The sequence below is a fragment of the Canis lupus genome, chromosome 4, assembly GCF_003254725.2.
Source record: "Canis lupus dingo isolate Sandy chromosome 4, ASM325472v2, whole genome shotgun sequence".
Taxonomy (NCBI): Eukaryota; Metazoa; Chordata; class Mammalia; order Carnivora; family Canidae; genus Canis; species Canis lupus.
The window spans coordinates 4413645-4426033 of NC_064246.1; the positions used below are offsets into that span (position 1 = coordinate 4413645).

The window sequence follows — 12389 nt, forward strand, 5'->3', positions numbered from 1 at the left end:
GCTCTCCTCCCTAATGATTTGATGACTTTCTTTAGTTTTATACCCAGATTCCTTTCTCCTTATTTTTTGTACATCTATTATAGGTTTTTGATTTGTGGTTACATGTGGTTTATATGTAACACCCTGCAGAGATACAGCAAACCGTTTTAAGTTGATGGTTGCTTAAATTCAAACACATCCTAAAAGCACTACGTTTTTCTCCCCACTCCATGTTTTATATATTTGACATTTTTTTCCTTCATTTTTTTTTACTTCTAGTTATGGCCTTTTTGTTTCTCCTTAAAGAATGCTTTTATAATTTAATGCTTCTTTTTTTTTTTTAATTTTTATTTATGGTAGTCACAGAGAGAGAGAGAGGCAGAGACATAGGCAGAGGGAGAAGCAGGCTCCATGCACCGGGAGCCCGATGTGGGATTCGATCTTGGGTCTCCAAGATCGTGCCCTGGGCCAAAGGCAGGCGCCAAACCGCTGTGCCACCCAGGGATCCCTATAATTTAATGCTTCTTAAAAGACCAGTTTAGTGGTAATGAACTCTTTTAACTTTTGTTTCTCTAAAAATTATTTCTTTCTCTTTCGGTTCTGAATGATAACCTTGCCAAGTAGAATATTTTTGGTTACAAGATTTTTCCCTTTAGCACTTTGAAGATATCATGCCACTCTCTGGCCTAAAAACTTTCTGCTGGAGAATCACCTGCTAGTCTTATGAGCTTTCCCTTGCACTGTTTTCTTTTCTCTTGCTGCCATTTAGGTTGAAGGAGGGCAAGAAATGCCACCTGCCAACACTTCATTCTTGGAGAAAATTCCTACAGATCCCTGTCCCTCTGGCGCATACCCAAAAATTAGTCAATAAATCTCCTTCACATATAACCCAGGCACTTTTCAAAGTGCTGGTTCTCAGAGTGAGAGATTTAACGGCAGAGTCATGGTTGCCTTTAGCACTTCAGGTCTCCCAGAGCTAAGCCCTGCTGACTTTCAAGGCCAGATGTATCAGGACTTGTCTTCTTGGCAGTGCAGATTCCTGAGGCAGGGAGTGCCCAATGTGGGGCTGGAAATCCTCGCTCCTCTGGGAGGACCTGTGTGCCTGTGATATCCTTCCTGCTTGTGGGTCACCAGGCCTGGGGTGTGGTTCTTGATCAGACCACATCTCTTGCCTCTCCTGCCTGTCTCAATGTGACGTTTTCTTTATGTCTTTAGCTGTGGAAGATCTGTTCTATCGGTCTTCAGGTCATCATCAGAGAGAGTTCTCTATGTGTAGTTGTAGCCATGGTGTGTCCGTGGGAGGAGGTAAGCTCAGGATCTTCCTGCTCTTCCATCTTCCCCTCACAATGGGCCACAATTACATATTACAAGAAAAGGAGGGAATGGGTTCAGCCCCACTTACACTTACTACACCATGACCATTAGTTACTCGCCTTCTCCCCCTCAGACACTGAGCTCTGTGAGGGCAGGCAAGTCTCATTCCTCCTTATAGCTTCAGAATTTCTCATAGAAACCAACCACCACCAGGTCAAGTCAAGTTCTTTGGTTATATACCCACTATGAATTGTGTGCCTCTGTGTATAAGAATACATTCATCAGCACGATTGTATGAACAATGTGCAACACCCCCAGCAGACTATAAGCTCTGAGAATAGAGACTATGATCTTGGTTCCTCAAGGCCCAGCACCATACCACCAGCAAATATGTATGACTTCAGGTCACTACATTTCACAACTGGATGCTGAATTAGCTCCATTTCAGAATTGAAACAATAGGGGCACCTGGATGGCTCAGATGGTTGAGCATCTGACTTCAGCTCAGATCATGATCCCAGGGTTCTGGGATGGAGCCCCATATCAGGCTCCCTGCTCAGGTGGGAGTCTACTTCTCCCTCTCCCTCTGCTGCTCCCCCTGCTTGTGTATGCACTCTCTCTCTCTCTCTCTCTCTCTTTCTCTGTCAAATAAATAAGTAAAATCTTAATTAAAAAAAAGAATTGAAACAACAGCAGTCATGGAGTATTAATTAACACCATTGCTATGAAGCCCTAGTTAGTTCTTTCATGCATAGGTGAATCGTGTTTATATGAACATGGACAGCGGGCCTGTCCTGGGTTAGTCCTGGGAACACAGACATTAGTAAAACCAGTTTCTGCCCTTGAGGACCTCCCAGACAGCTGTGGCCACGTGGTGGATCTTTCTAGAGTTTCACAATGAGATTACAGCATTTTGTTTACAGGTGAGTATACTTTTTTCTGTTTGGGGGGCAGGAGGGCTTTTGAAAACATCATGGCAGCATATTTAGTGCTGTTAAGAGGCAGCGTTTTTCAGTAACAGATCAAGGAAGCCAATCAGGAGCTAAGTTCCTATTAGCACTAATAATTTGTCTCACTTAAGAAACAGCAGTGAATCTGGGAAGGTTCCTAAAGCTCCTCCTGGGGCCCAGAGCAAGTTGGTGGGTTGACTTCTGAAATATGCCCCAAGCATTGAATGGAAAATGCTATGCAGATGCCAAGTGGACACGGAGAAATTAATAGTCTTTTTGTAATGTATGGTCTCTCCAAGAACTACCAGAATCAACTAAGTCACTGAAAGGAGCAGCACAAAAGCTGAGCAGGAGAGTGAATAACAGGAGGGCCAGGAGAATAGCGACTCTCCCATCCCCCACCTATTGACTCCTGTGTCTTCAATAAAGTCTCTTCACCTTGGGCTCAGAGTCCCTGCATAAAGTGGCAGTGGGCCCCCCTGCTCCAGCACAGAGCACCTCCAAGTCTAATTTACACTCAGATTAAAATGCAGATTCAGTTCCAGGGGTTTGGGTGGGACCTGATTCTGTATCTGTAACAAGCTCCCAGGCTACTAAGGCAGGTCGCCATCTCAGGCCCACCTGAATCTGTTGAGTGAGAGTCTGAGATCTGCATGAATCACACATACAGCAGAGTTTCACAAGCACCAGTATAGACACAGACTAGAGCCAGGTCTTTCCACATGTGGCTTGCACCTCAGGATCACCTGGGAAGTCACACAGTGTGACTCAATGTGGTCTGGGGTGTGACCAGTGCATCTCACCTTTAAACGCCCCAGATGATGCAGATGCACAGTAAAGTCTCAGAACCAACGGACTCGGGCAGTGGTTGGAGAACTTGAGGTGTCAGAATCCCCAGGGGGCCCAGAAAGAAAACAGCCCAGGGTCATGGAAGTGGAGGACAGTCAGTCCTTAGTGGTCTACCCCGCACCCCCTCCCCTCGCCAGGGGTTCTGATAGCAGCTGGTTTAGGGGTCGCAGGTAGAGGTAGACCTTCCCACAATGGGCTGGGGAGCAGCAGGAGCCTGGGGAACGGTACAAGGCCTCTTCTCCATCCTATCAGCCCTCTGGGCAGCCAGAGCTGGTGCAGCCACTTGTGTCAATGGGTCTGTTGACCCCAGGGTGTGATGGAAAAGAATGAGATACATCATTTCATTAAAAAACAAAAATAAAACCTGGGGTGTTCCTGAATCAACCATTTGGGGAGTGGTGGGGCTGAGTAAAAGGGCTGCTTCTACTGCAGGACTCCTCAGAGTCTTTACTGTGCTAGTGTGCTGCATGGCCCTCCAGAGGGAGGAGCAAAACAACGGCTGTGGCTCAAACTTCTGTGATCAGGGATCCCTTTTTCATGGAGCCAAGCAAGAGAATTTGCCACACGAAGCCTTAGACTCTAAGTCAGGATGTGTCCAGTGACAAAATATTTAGTTCATAAAGCAAACATCAGCGTCATCTGTGTATCGTCTGGTTCTCTCCTAGCTTTTCTCGTCCCATTTGTGACATTTTTTTAAAGATTTACTTATCTGACAGAGAGAGAGAGAGAGAGAGAGAGAGAGCGCACACACAATTAGGGTGAGCTGCAGAAGGAGAGGGAGAAGGAGACTCCCCGCTGAACAGGGACCAAAATGTGGGGTTTGATCCCAGGACCTGGAGATCATGATCTGACCCAGAGATCATGACCCAAGGCAGATGCCTAACTGAGACACCCAGGCGCCCTCCCCCATTTGTGGCATTTATTACAGGACATTTGTGGGAAACTGTGATGTGACACCCGCTCAGAGGAACGTTTTCTGCCTTTCTTTTAAGGATGAAGACACTAAGAGTAGAGAGCATTCTCCTGGGCACATCTGACTTTAGAACAAAATTAGATAACTGAAGGAAGCAGAGGTCAGGGCATGGAGGGGGACTTGGGTTGGTCTGACGGCTTGTTTACCAGCCCCACCCTCTCCCCCCAGGGCTTCATGTTTGTCCAAAGTGCAGGCAGGGAAGACTCCTGGAGCCCTGCTTTAAAATCACCTGCTGAGGTGGCAGGCTTTAGGCTCTGCCCCTGCAGGCCAGCAGGCCTCCTCTCTAGGACTTACCTAGAGATGGTGGGGGTGAAGGAAACTCACAGTGGGGAAGTGCAGGACCCTCCGGAGTAGGCTAGGGAAAATGCACTGAGCACAACTTCTCACATCATTCCCTGAAGTCCACCCTTTATTTTTGCTGCAGGGTCCCTGGGATTCCCCAAAAATGGATGTTATAGGGTGAGATGTTCAAGAAACCCCTGGGAGATGCACCAATTGCCCCAGAATCAGTCTCTCCAGAGGAGGGAGGCAACAAGCTATTTGTCTTGTCTCTCTGTGGAGAGTCCCTGACTTTAAAGAAGGCTTTAAAGCCACCCGATCAAGTCATCTCTTCTGTGCTAAATGTCCTTTGGTTGGAATCAGCTTATTTCTAATATGCATAGGAATAATGTTAACCGTGGTCAATTCTGGGAAAAGGCATTATCACTGATTTTTATTTTCTTTACTGTAATTTTCTCTATATTCACATTTTTTCTACAATTGGTCTAGCTTTTTATAATAAGAAAAGACATCTAAAAGGTTTGTGTTTGGCAGAGGTTGGCAGGAAGTGGGATGGTGTGTGCGGCTGGGAGCGATGTTCAGGCCAGGAAGGGCAGCCTATGGCCTCCAGATGTTCCTGTGTCAGATCAGGGCTCCTTTTTCTGCCTGTGGCTCCCCATCTCCCATGTGGCCTGATACGAGAGTCCATGGGCTCGCCGAGACAGCTGCTGAGGTGGTGAGGCCACTGAGAGCTGGGTGGGCCTGGGGCACAGGTGGCTTCTGCCACACCTGCCAACCCAACTATGGTTGTGCTTTCAGGTGAGCCTCAAAGGAGGATCCTCGAATCAGTCTCTCGTCTGACGACCGTCAGCTGCTCCTACTGCCACCAACTTGTCCCCTGCCCAAGCCTGTCACTGTGCCGCCTCTCAGCAGGTGAGGAAGTGATGTGTTCTTTCCAAGAGTGGGTTCTCTCTGGAGACCAAGTGTCTGCCAGCGGTACATGTGTGGGCCTGTGGGGAGGCTGGGCTGTCAGGGTCCTTGATGTGTGACCAGGTCCTCACACTCTTTCTTCTAGCAGCTGTTCCCATCCTGTCACCCTCTCCATGTTCCACAGCAGACCTAAGCCCTTATGAAGTCTGTATTACAAGTTGCCCGCCACCTCACATCATCCCCCATGTGAGTGGATGTGCTCCCTGTTGGGGACATGGGAGAGGAGAACTGAGCCATCTCCATGTGCTGCTGGATCTGCACTGGGAAACCAAGCTGTGTACACCTCGCACTGCCCATGCTCCCCACCCCACTATGAGTTATGCACAGGGCACAGCCTGTAAGACTTTCCCTGTGAAACCTGTCTGTGGGTGAGTGGGTTCCCATGTGCCCAAGAAGAAAGGACTGTCTGACCTGGGCAGTGACAGAGCCCCTGCTTGGAGTAGCTGGCTCATTTTCCCTTCTGTCTCATCTTCTCAAAAGCGGAGAGGCAGGGAAAAAAAAAAAAAAACTGAGAGGCGTGAGTCAGTGTGCATGGTTAGCTTCATTCCATTCATTCCATCTCTACTTTGTCTCTGCTGCCATTTTTCTGAATGGGTCAAGTTGGAGTGTACATCCACACTTATGCATGTGGAGAGACATCCATTGGTTCATGTGCAAGTACAGTGTCTGGATAACCTCAAAAGGGCAGAGATGTTATTCAGGTGGAACCTAAGAGCTACCTGGCCAAGTTGGGGGGAGGGCCTCATGAACCTTCCTGCAGGTCATCGGTTGCTGTTAGCTCCAGTTGGCAAAAGCGCCAGTTAGTCTCCCTGCATTGTCTTGCCTCCTCCCCTGCCATCTCAGTCCCAAGTTAGGTAAAGTTCAAGATCACTTGAGGGATGAAGTCTGTCTTGGGAGAGCAGGATAGACCAGGTGAAAGGGGGATACCCTATTCTTGCCCCAAACACCTTACTAGGCCCAAGAGGGGCGACAGGCTGGGAGCCACACTAGGAAAATGCTTCCTTCCACTTCCACGAAGGAGCTCAACAAAATCAAATTACTTACTCCCTGAATATGTTTCCTCATGTAAAAAGTAAGAGGATCGGACCTGGACCTCTAAGTTCCCTTCCAGTGTACCATTCAGTGATTCGGAGCCTGGCTACTCAATGTGTGGCTCATGGACCAGCAGTACTTGGGAACTGAGTAGAAATGCACACTCTTGGACCACACCCTAACCCATTCCATCAAAACCTATGTTTATCAAGATCCCCAGGGATTCACACACTGATTAAATTTTTTAAAGGGCTGATTTAGAGAGTCCTGAAAATGCAAGGAATAGCTCTCAAGGTAATTTGGTGAACACAAAGGAACAATAGAGTAGAAGTGATTGACAGCCAGCCATGGTTCTCCACCTGTGGCCTGTGCCAGAATCACCTCAGGAGGTTGTGAACTACAGATGTCCAGGTCTGGGGTGGGGGTCACAATTCAGGTCCTGGGTACCTGTGCTGTGCGAAACCTTACCAGCCACTTGGATGGAGACAGCACATGAACATACAGATATGAAACCATTACGGGGTCACTGATGACTCCTGTAAGAGGAGGTCTGACAGGGCTGAGGAGCAGCAGAACAGACAGAGGAAGTGGAATGGAGCAGGCTTGTCATCCTGTGTCCCATGAAGAGTGCTCTCTCCTTATTTTTGGCATTTCCATGATGTGCTATGTAAGGGGTCCTTTCATGGACATCTGTAGTTATCCCTTCTTTCTTGAGTAAGAGCAGAGATTAGGAGGAATGAGGGTTTTTTGTTTTATTGTTATCTATTTAAAGGTGATGAAAAAGACATAAATATATTTTTATATGCTGAGGAGATGGTACCCAGAGATACCAACATTACAGGAGGAAGAGGGGTGAGTGATAGGGCAGAGCCTGAGGAGGACAGGCCCACCAAACGTGAAGTATCAGCCTTGGATGAGGAGATTCTTCTAGCCAAAGTGCCGGAGGACCTGACAGATGTGGCCTAAACTGTGAAGAAGGTGTTCTCCCAGGCTCGAGGATCAGAGGTGGACTGTCCAAGGTACATCCAGCTTGGGGCTTGGGTGGGTTGCCCTGCTCAGTCCCCAGTGGCCAATATGGCAAGACTTATTCAATCAAGGCAGCCAAAGACAAGACTTCTCCTCTTGAACCTTGACAAAGAAAGAAAATGAGGGGTGACCGGGGAAAGGGGTGGGATAGCAGGCAGCTCTGAGGACCTGCAAAGGCTGACTGTATGTAATGGCACCAGTGCCAGTACATGGGTGGTTTCTTCAGCATCACCTTGCAGCCCTTTTATGTGAGTGGAGCAGGGACAGTGTTGTACTGATATGGCAGGAAAGACACAAGTCTTGAGAGAAAGTGAGTGGCCATGAGTTGGATTGTCCACAAGGCTGACCATGGCACTGTGTGGCACTGGGGACATGGTACTTTGAGGCTGAGAGGGAGTAAGGGAGTGAGCGAGGAAGGCTCGGAAGTTTGTGATCAGAGGTGCTACTGCAGATGTGGACAGACATGGTCTGGAGGGGACCCAGGAGATATGACCAAGGAGGCGGAGGGGCTTCCAGAGAGGATGTGGCAGGGCTAAGAGTCCCTGCATCTCAGATGTAGGAGTCCCCACCCTACCAGCTTATTCTGTCTTTGGGACACAAGAAGCCAGACCTGGCAAAGGGGGATCTTTTCCAAATATTAAGCAATCAGCCAGAGTTCTCTCCCTGCGTTGAAGAGTGGAGTATGTTGAAAATGTGCACCTCTTTATAAACAGGGGAAGAAAGAGAAAATAGTTGGGTGGGATCAGGGTGCTCTTAATCCAGGGGCTGGAGGGAGGGAAAGGGCTGCTCCAGGTTTGATGAGGCTCTGGCTCTGCTGGTAACATTTCCTGAAAGGCATGCCTCCTCCCACTTATACACCCTCACAGCCACCCCCACCCTACAGTGCAGAGCCGCCCCCCCCCATCTTCCTCCCCCAGTCTTCCTTCTTCACTCCTGGTGACCCTGCCTTCAGCTGCCTTCTCCTCAGCCATCCCTGTGCCCCCCTTTCAGCGACCTCCCCAACTCCTAAAAGCCCAAAGCCAATGATGAGGAAAGAGAAGGATGAGTTCTGGAATGGGAAGGGAAGCTCAGGATCTGAGGGCAGTGATTTTTGGCTCCTCTTTGACTTCCATCAGGCCGCAGAGGGTTGGGAACTAGACTGTCTCCTCCTTCCTTTTGCATGGACACACAGGCATACGGGTGTACATAAACATTCACATCCATAGAGGCACAGCCACGCACACATGGTTGGGCACAGGGCAGGCACCTCAGGCAAGAGGACACACACAGGGACATATATATACCTGAATACACATGCAGAAATGCACGCACGACTCTCCATGGTGGGGTGTAGGAGACCCCAGGGTTTCCAAGCGCCAACTATTCATGATTCTCCTTTTGTCATTGAGTAGAAGTTCCCAACCAAGACAGGAACACACACCTACTAGACTCTGATTTAGGCAGCTTTTCTGTATCTAATAATAAGAGATTTCAAAAAGTTGCATGTGGGCATGTGAAGCCGCCACCATGTCTCGCCTGGACCACAGAGTTTGCACATATGTGAAAACCCCACAGACGTGGCCTGTGCACCAACATACGGCTTAGCCTCCTCATGTTTCCCTGTGTGCCTTTGGAAGCTACTGCCCCCTGTGTGACCCATTTTCGGCTCTCAGACTGAATGATTGGGCCCCTTCCAAATAGTTTGTCATTAGACGGGGGCAACTGAAACCTACGGCATCTATGTGGAAATCTATGGTTGCTTGTGGAACAGTTAGCATTACACTGTTCTTTTCTTAGTCATGTGGCATGATTCCATGTCACATCAGGGAGAATTTCTTGCTTCTTCTAGAAAAAATATATCAATGCTTGGGATAGGGGTGTGTGTGTGTGTGTGTGTGTGTTATTGTTTAAAAACAAACTCTCAGCCTAGAGTCTAAGATTTTTGGAATTAGAGCAAGTTAAAATTAATAATAAAGCAATTATTTTCAAGGGAAACACAGTACTTACAGCAGTAGGTTGTTGGGGGGCCATTTGAAACTATGGAAAGAACCCTCCTTCGCTGGGCTTCAAAGCTTTGAGTCTGGGTTCTAGATCTGCAGTTTGGCTGTAAGATCTTTAGCTATTGTCTTAATTTCTCTGAGTTTTGTACTTTCCTTACTTACAAAACAGAACTTAATATGTTTTGCAACTAGAGGCTCCTAGAAGAGTGAATGAACAAACGTGTAGGAAAATTATTTGTTCCTAACAAAGTACTACACAGAAGGGACACCTGGGTGGCTCAGCAGTTGAGTGTCTGCCTTTGGCTCTGGGCATGATCCTGGTTTGGGGATTGAGTGCCCCATCGGGCTCCCTGTAAGGAGCCTGCTTCTCCCTCTGCCTATGTCTCTGCCTCTCTCTGTGTCTCTCATGAATAAATAAATAAAATCTTTAAAAAAAGTACTACACAGAAGTCAAGGTGTTACCTATGGTCACAGGGGTAGCAAAGTACCACTGGGGCCATCAGGTGTCTTCCACTCCCTCTACCTACAGCTGAGAAAGTCTTGCTAAATGTAAATCTGAGGTCACGCTTCCCTCACTCTAGTGAAACATTTCTTTCTCTGGTCCCAGGAGGGCTCACATACAAATGCTCCCTGGTTCAGACAGAGAAGCTGTAGGGGGCATGAGAGGGGATCAAGGTAAGCCAGAGTCCTCCTCACCTTGGAAGCAGCACTTCCAGTTCTTCACCTTTGCTTGTTTCAGGGGCAGCAGAATGAAAGAAGTCATGTCCAACAACAGCACCACTAGCATCTCCCAAGCCAGGAAGGCTGTAGAGCAGCTGAAGATGGAAGCCTGTATGGACAGGGTGAAGGTAAGCATGCACGAGTCAGCCTTACCCTCTGACCAAAACCCAGCTCACAACACTCCTCCTGTTTCCTTCTGAGAGTTAACACGTCACCCAGCAGAGCTGCCAGCCAACCTTGGCAGCTGTAACATTTACAAATGAGGGTTTGCATCCAAATTCCAAGTGTGCTCAAGGATTCAAATGATGCAAAATACACAGTGTGCATGAATTCCGTAAGGAGTTGCCAAAAATAGACTCATATTCATCCCAGCTCTATTTAGCTCTGTTGTCATGCCAATAAGCAAGAGGGTTTAACAGCGAGATCAATCATAGTTTTTCTGCCCAATCCAGTGACGTCGAGGTTAGGCAATGTTGGGTATTTTGACAGGGATGCTGTTGGGAGTGGAGCATTGAACCGTGCACTGTGTTTGTCAAATGTTCCTATGGGAAAAGTGAAGAAAGGTGCCAGTCATTTCCCACCATGTTCTTTCACTGATGAGTGTAGATCTCTTCATGCTGGGAAGGCTGAGGCAAGATGAAATCACCTAGTCTCCAGATGCCACTTACGAGCAGGCAGGGGGCCAGGCAAAACATGTGGCCCTGAAATGCCATTTAGGCTCATCAGCTGTGATAGAGTTGGAACCCCATCAGGAGCCTAACAGCAGGAGTCTCAAGGCCAATGGGCCTTGGGCACACAACACCAGGGGTCTCACCCAAGCATCTGGGATTCAAAAAAGACAGATTGCATGGGGGCAGTGGGTGCCTCCTAAAGCCTCCTGCTGGCAGAGCAAACAGGCCTTCACGGGCTTCCCATCGCTGAGACCTGCCTTCATGCAGAAGTTATGGCCAGAGAGTACCAGCTCCTGCCTCTGTCAGGACAGTCATTCCCTCCCCTGAGGCTTTGGAGTTTCTAGCTATCCAAGGTGACAGTAAGCATGCACAGTGACATAATGATATATGAAGCAAGGAGGGGATGCAGTGTGATACACATTGGCATGAGTATGCCACTTATACTCAGGATCTCCATCTTGCCTGTATTGATACCAGCTATATATTAGACATCACTCCTTGATCTCTAGGTGAGAGGAAAGAGCAAGGAACCAAACAATTCTAAAGGAGGGAGAGCCCCAATAGTACAGAAATGAATCTAAGAATGAGATACACAGGACAAGCATTTGCTGAGAGGATGAGGATGGTGGGGAGACTCTTTTTTTTTAAGATTTTATTTTATTTTTTAAGTGAAAGAGAGAGAGAGAGTGAGCAGGGAAGGAGCAGAGGGAGAGAGAGGGGGAGATCATCTCCAGCAGATCCACACTGAGCGCAGAGCCCAATGCAGGGCTCAGGCCTAAGATCCTGAGATCATGACCTGAGCCAAAACCAAGAGTTAGTTGCTCAACTGACTGAGCCACCCAGGTGCCCCTAGAGACTTGCCCTTTTGATAAAGATGCCTGCAAACCTGCTCTGCCCTAGCCGTGGTGCTGGGATACAAACACACAGGGCTGCCCCCTTATATTGCTCAGAGGCCTTGTGGAGGTAGGAGCTGGTAGTTAGTTCTGAAGTGATATGGGAGGGGAAGAGGGGGCCAGTGCAAGCTAAGCAGGGCTCATTTCCAGCAACTGGACTTGACAGAAGAGCTGCAGGTTGTGCTGCAAAAGCCACTTTGGACAGCTTGAGGGTGCCAGGTACATAGGTACGGAGCATCCAGATGATGAAGTGTGGAGCCGGGGACATGAGAGAACTGACCTGCTAGCAAGAGATGAAGTTGTCAGAGGCCAGCAGGCAGCCAAAGCTGCAGAAACAGGTGTAGGGAGGAGGAGAGTGCAGAGATGGGATCAGAGAGGCAGACACACCAAAAAAACAGGTGCAGAACTCAAAAAAGTCCGTGTGGGAGACACCAGGGAGAAAGAAGTTAGAGCCCAACTATCAAGCTCCATGTCCAGAGACTAGGAAAAAAGTGGGCACCGGTTTTGGCAGTGGGACAGCTGCCATGCCCAGGAGTCTAACTTTGGCAAGGACATTAAATTCTGTAATTATAGATTCTCATCTGTGACAGTCACCACCACCCCTCAGCCCTGATAGTCACCAGATGTCCCCACAATGAAGGGCTCTTCAAGAGTCCCTGAAGACCCATGCACAGTCTCTAAAAGAACAAGGAGAAGTCATAAGCCAACTCAAAGTCAGGTTTGTTAGATGGTATTCAGAAGGGTAGGTCATCCTG

General features: G+C 48.3%; 1 protein-coding gene across 6 annotated transcripts in view; it reads left to right on the forward strand.

Annotated features, from left to right (window-relative positions):
* GNG4 (G protein subunit gamma 4) overlaps nt 1–12389 on the forward strand; it is an 80620-nt gene that overhangs the window by 37551 nt on the left and 30680 nt on the right. For 2 of the 6 annotated variants that reach the window (XM_025448554.3, XM_025448556.3), the window contains exons 2-4: nt 5143–5256; nt 7159–7364; nt 10090–10198. In XM_025448554.3, coding sequence (XP_025304339.1) covers nt 10100–10198 — 99 coding nt within the window. In that variant the 5' untranslated portion in view covers nt 5143–5256; nt 7159–7364; nt 10090–10099. Of the gene's footprint in view, nt 1–5142; nt 5257–7117; nt 7365–10089; nt 10199–12389 lie in introns of all 6 variants that reach the window. The other 4 variants (XM_025448550.3, XM_025448551.3, XM_025448553.3 and 1 more) reach the window with 3 other exon arrangements.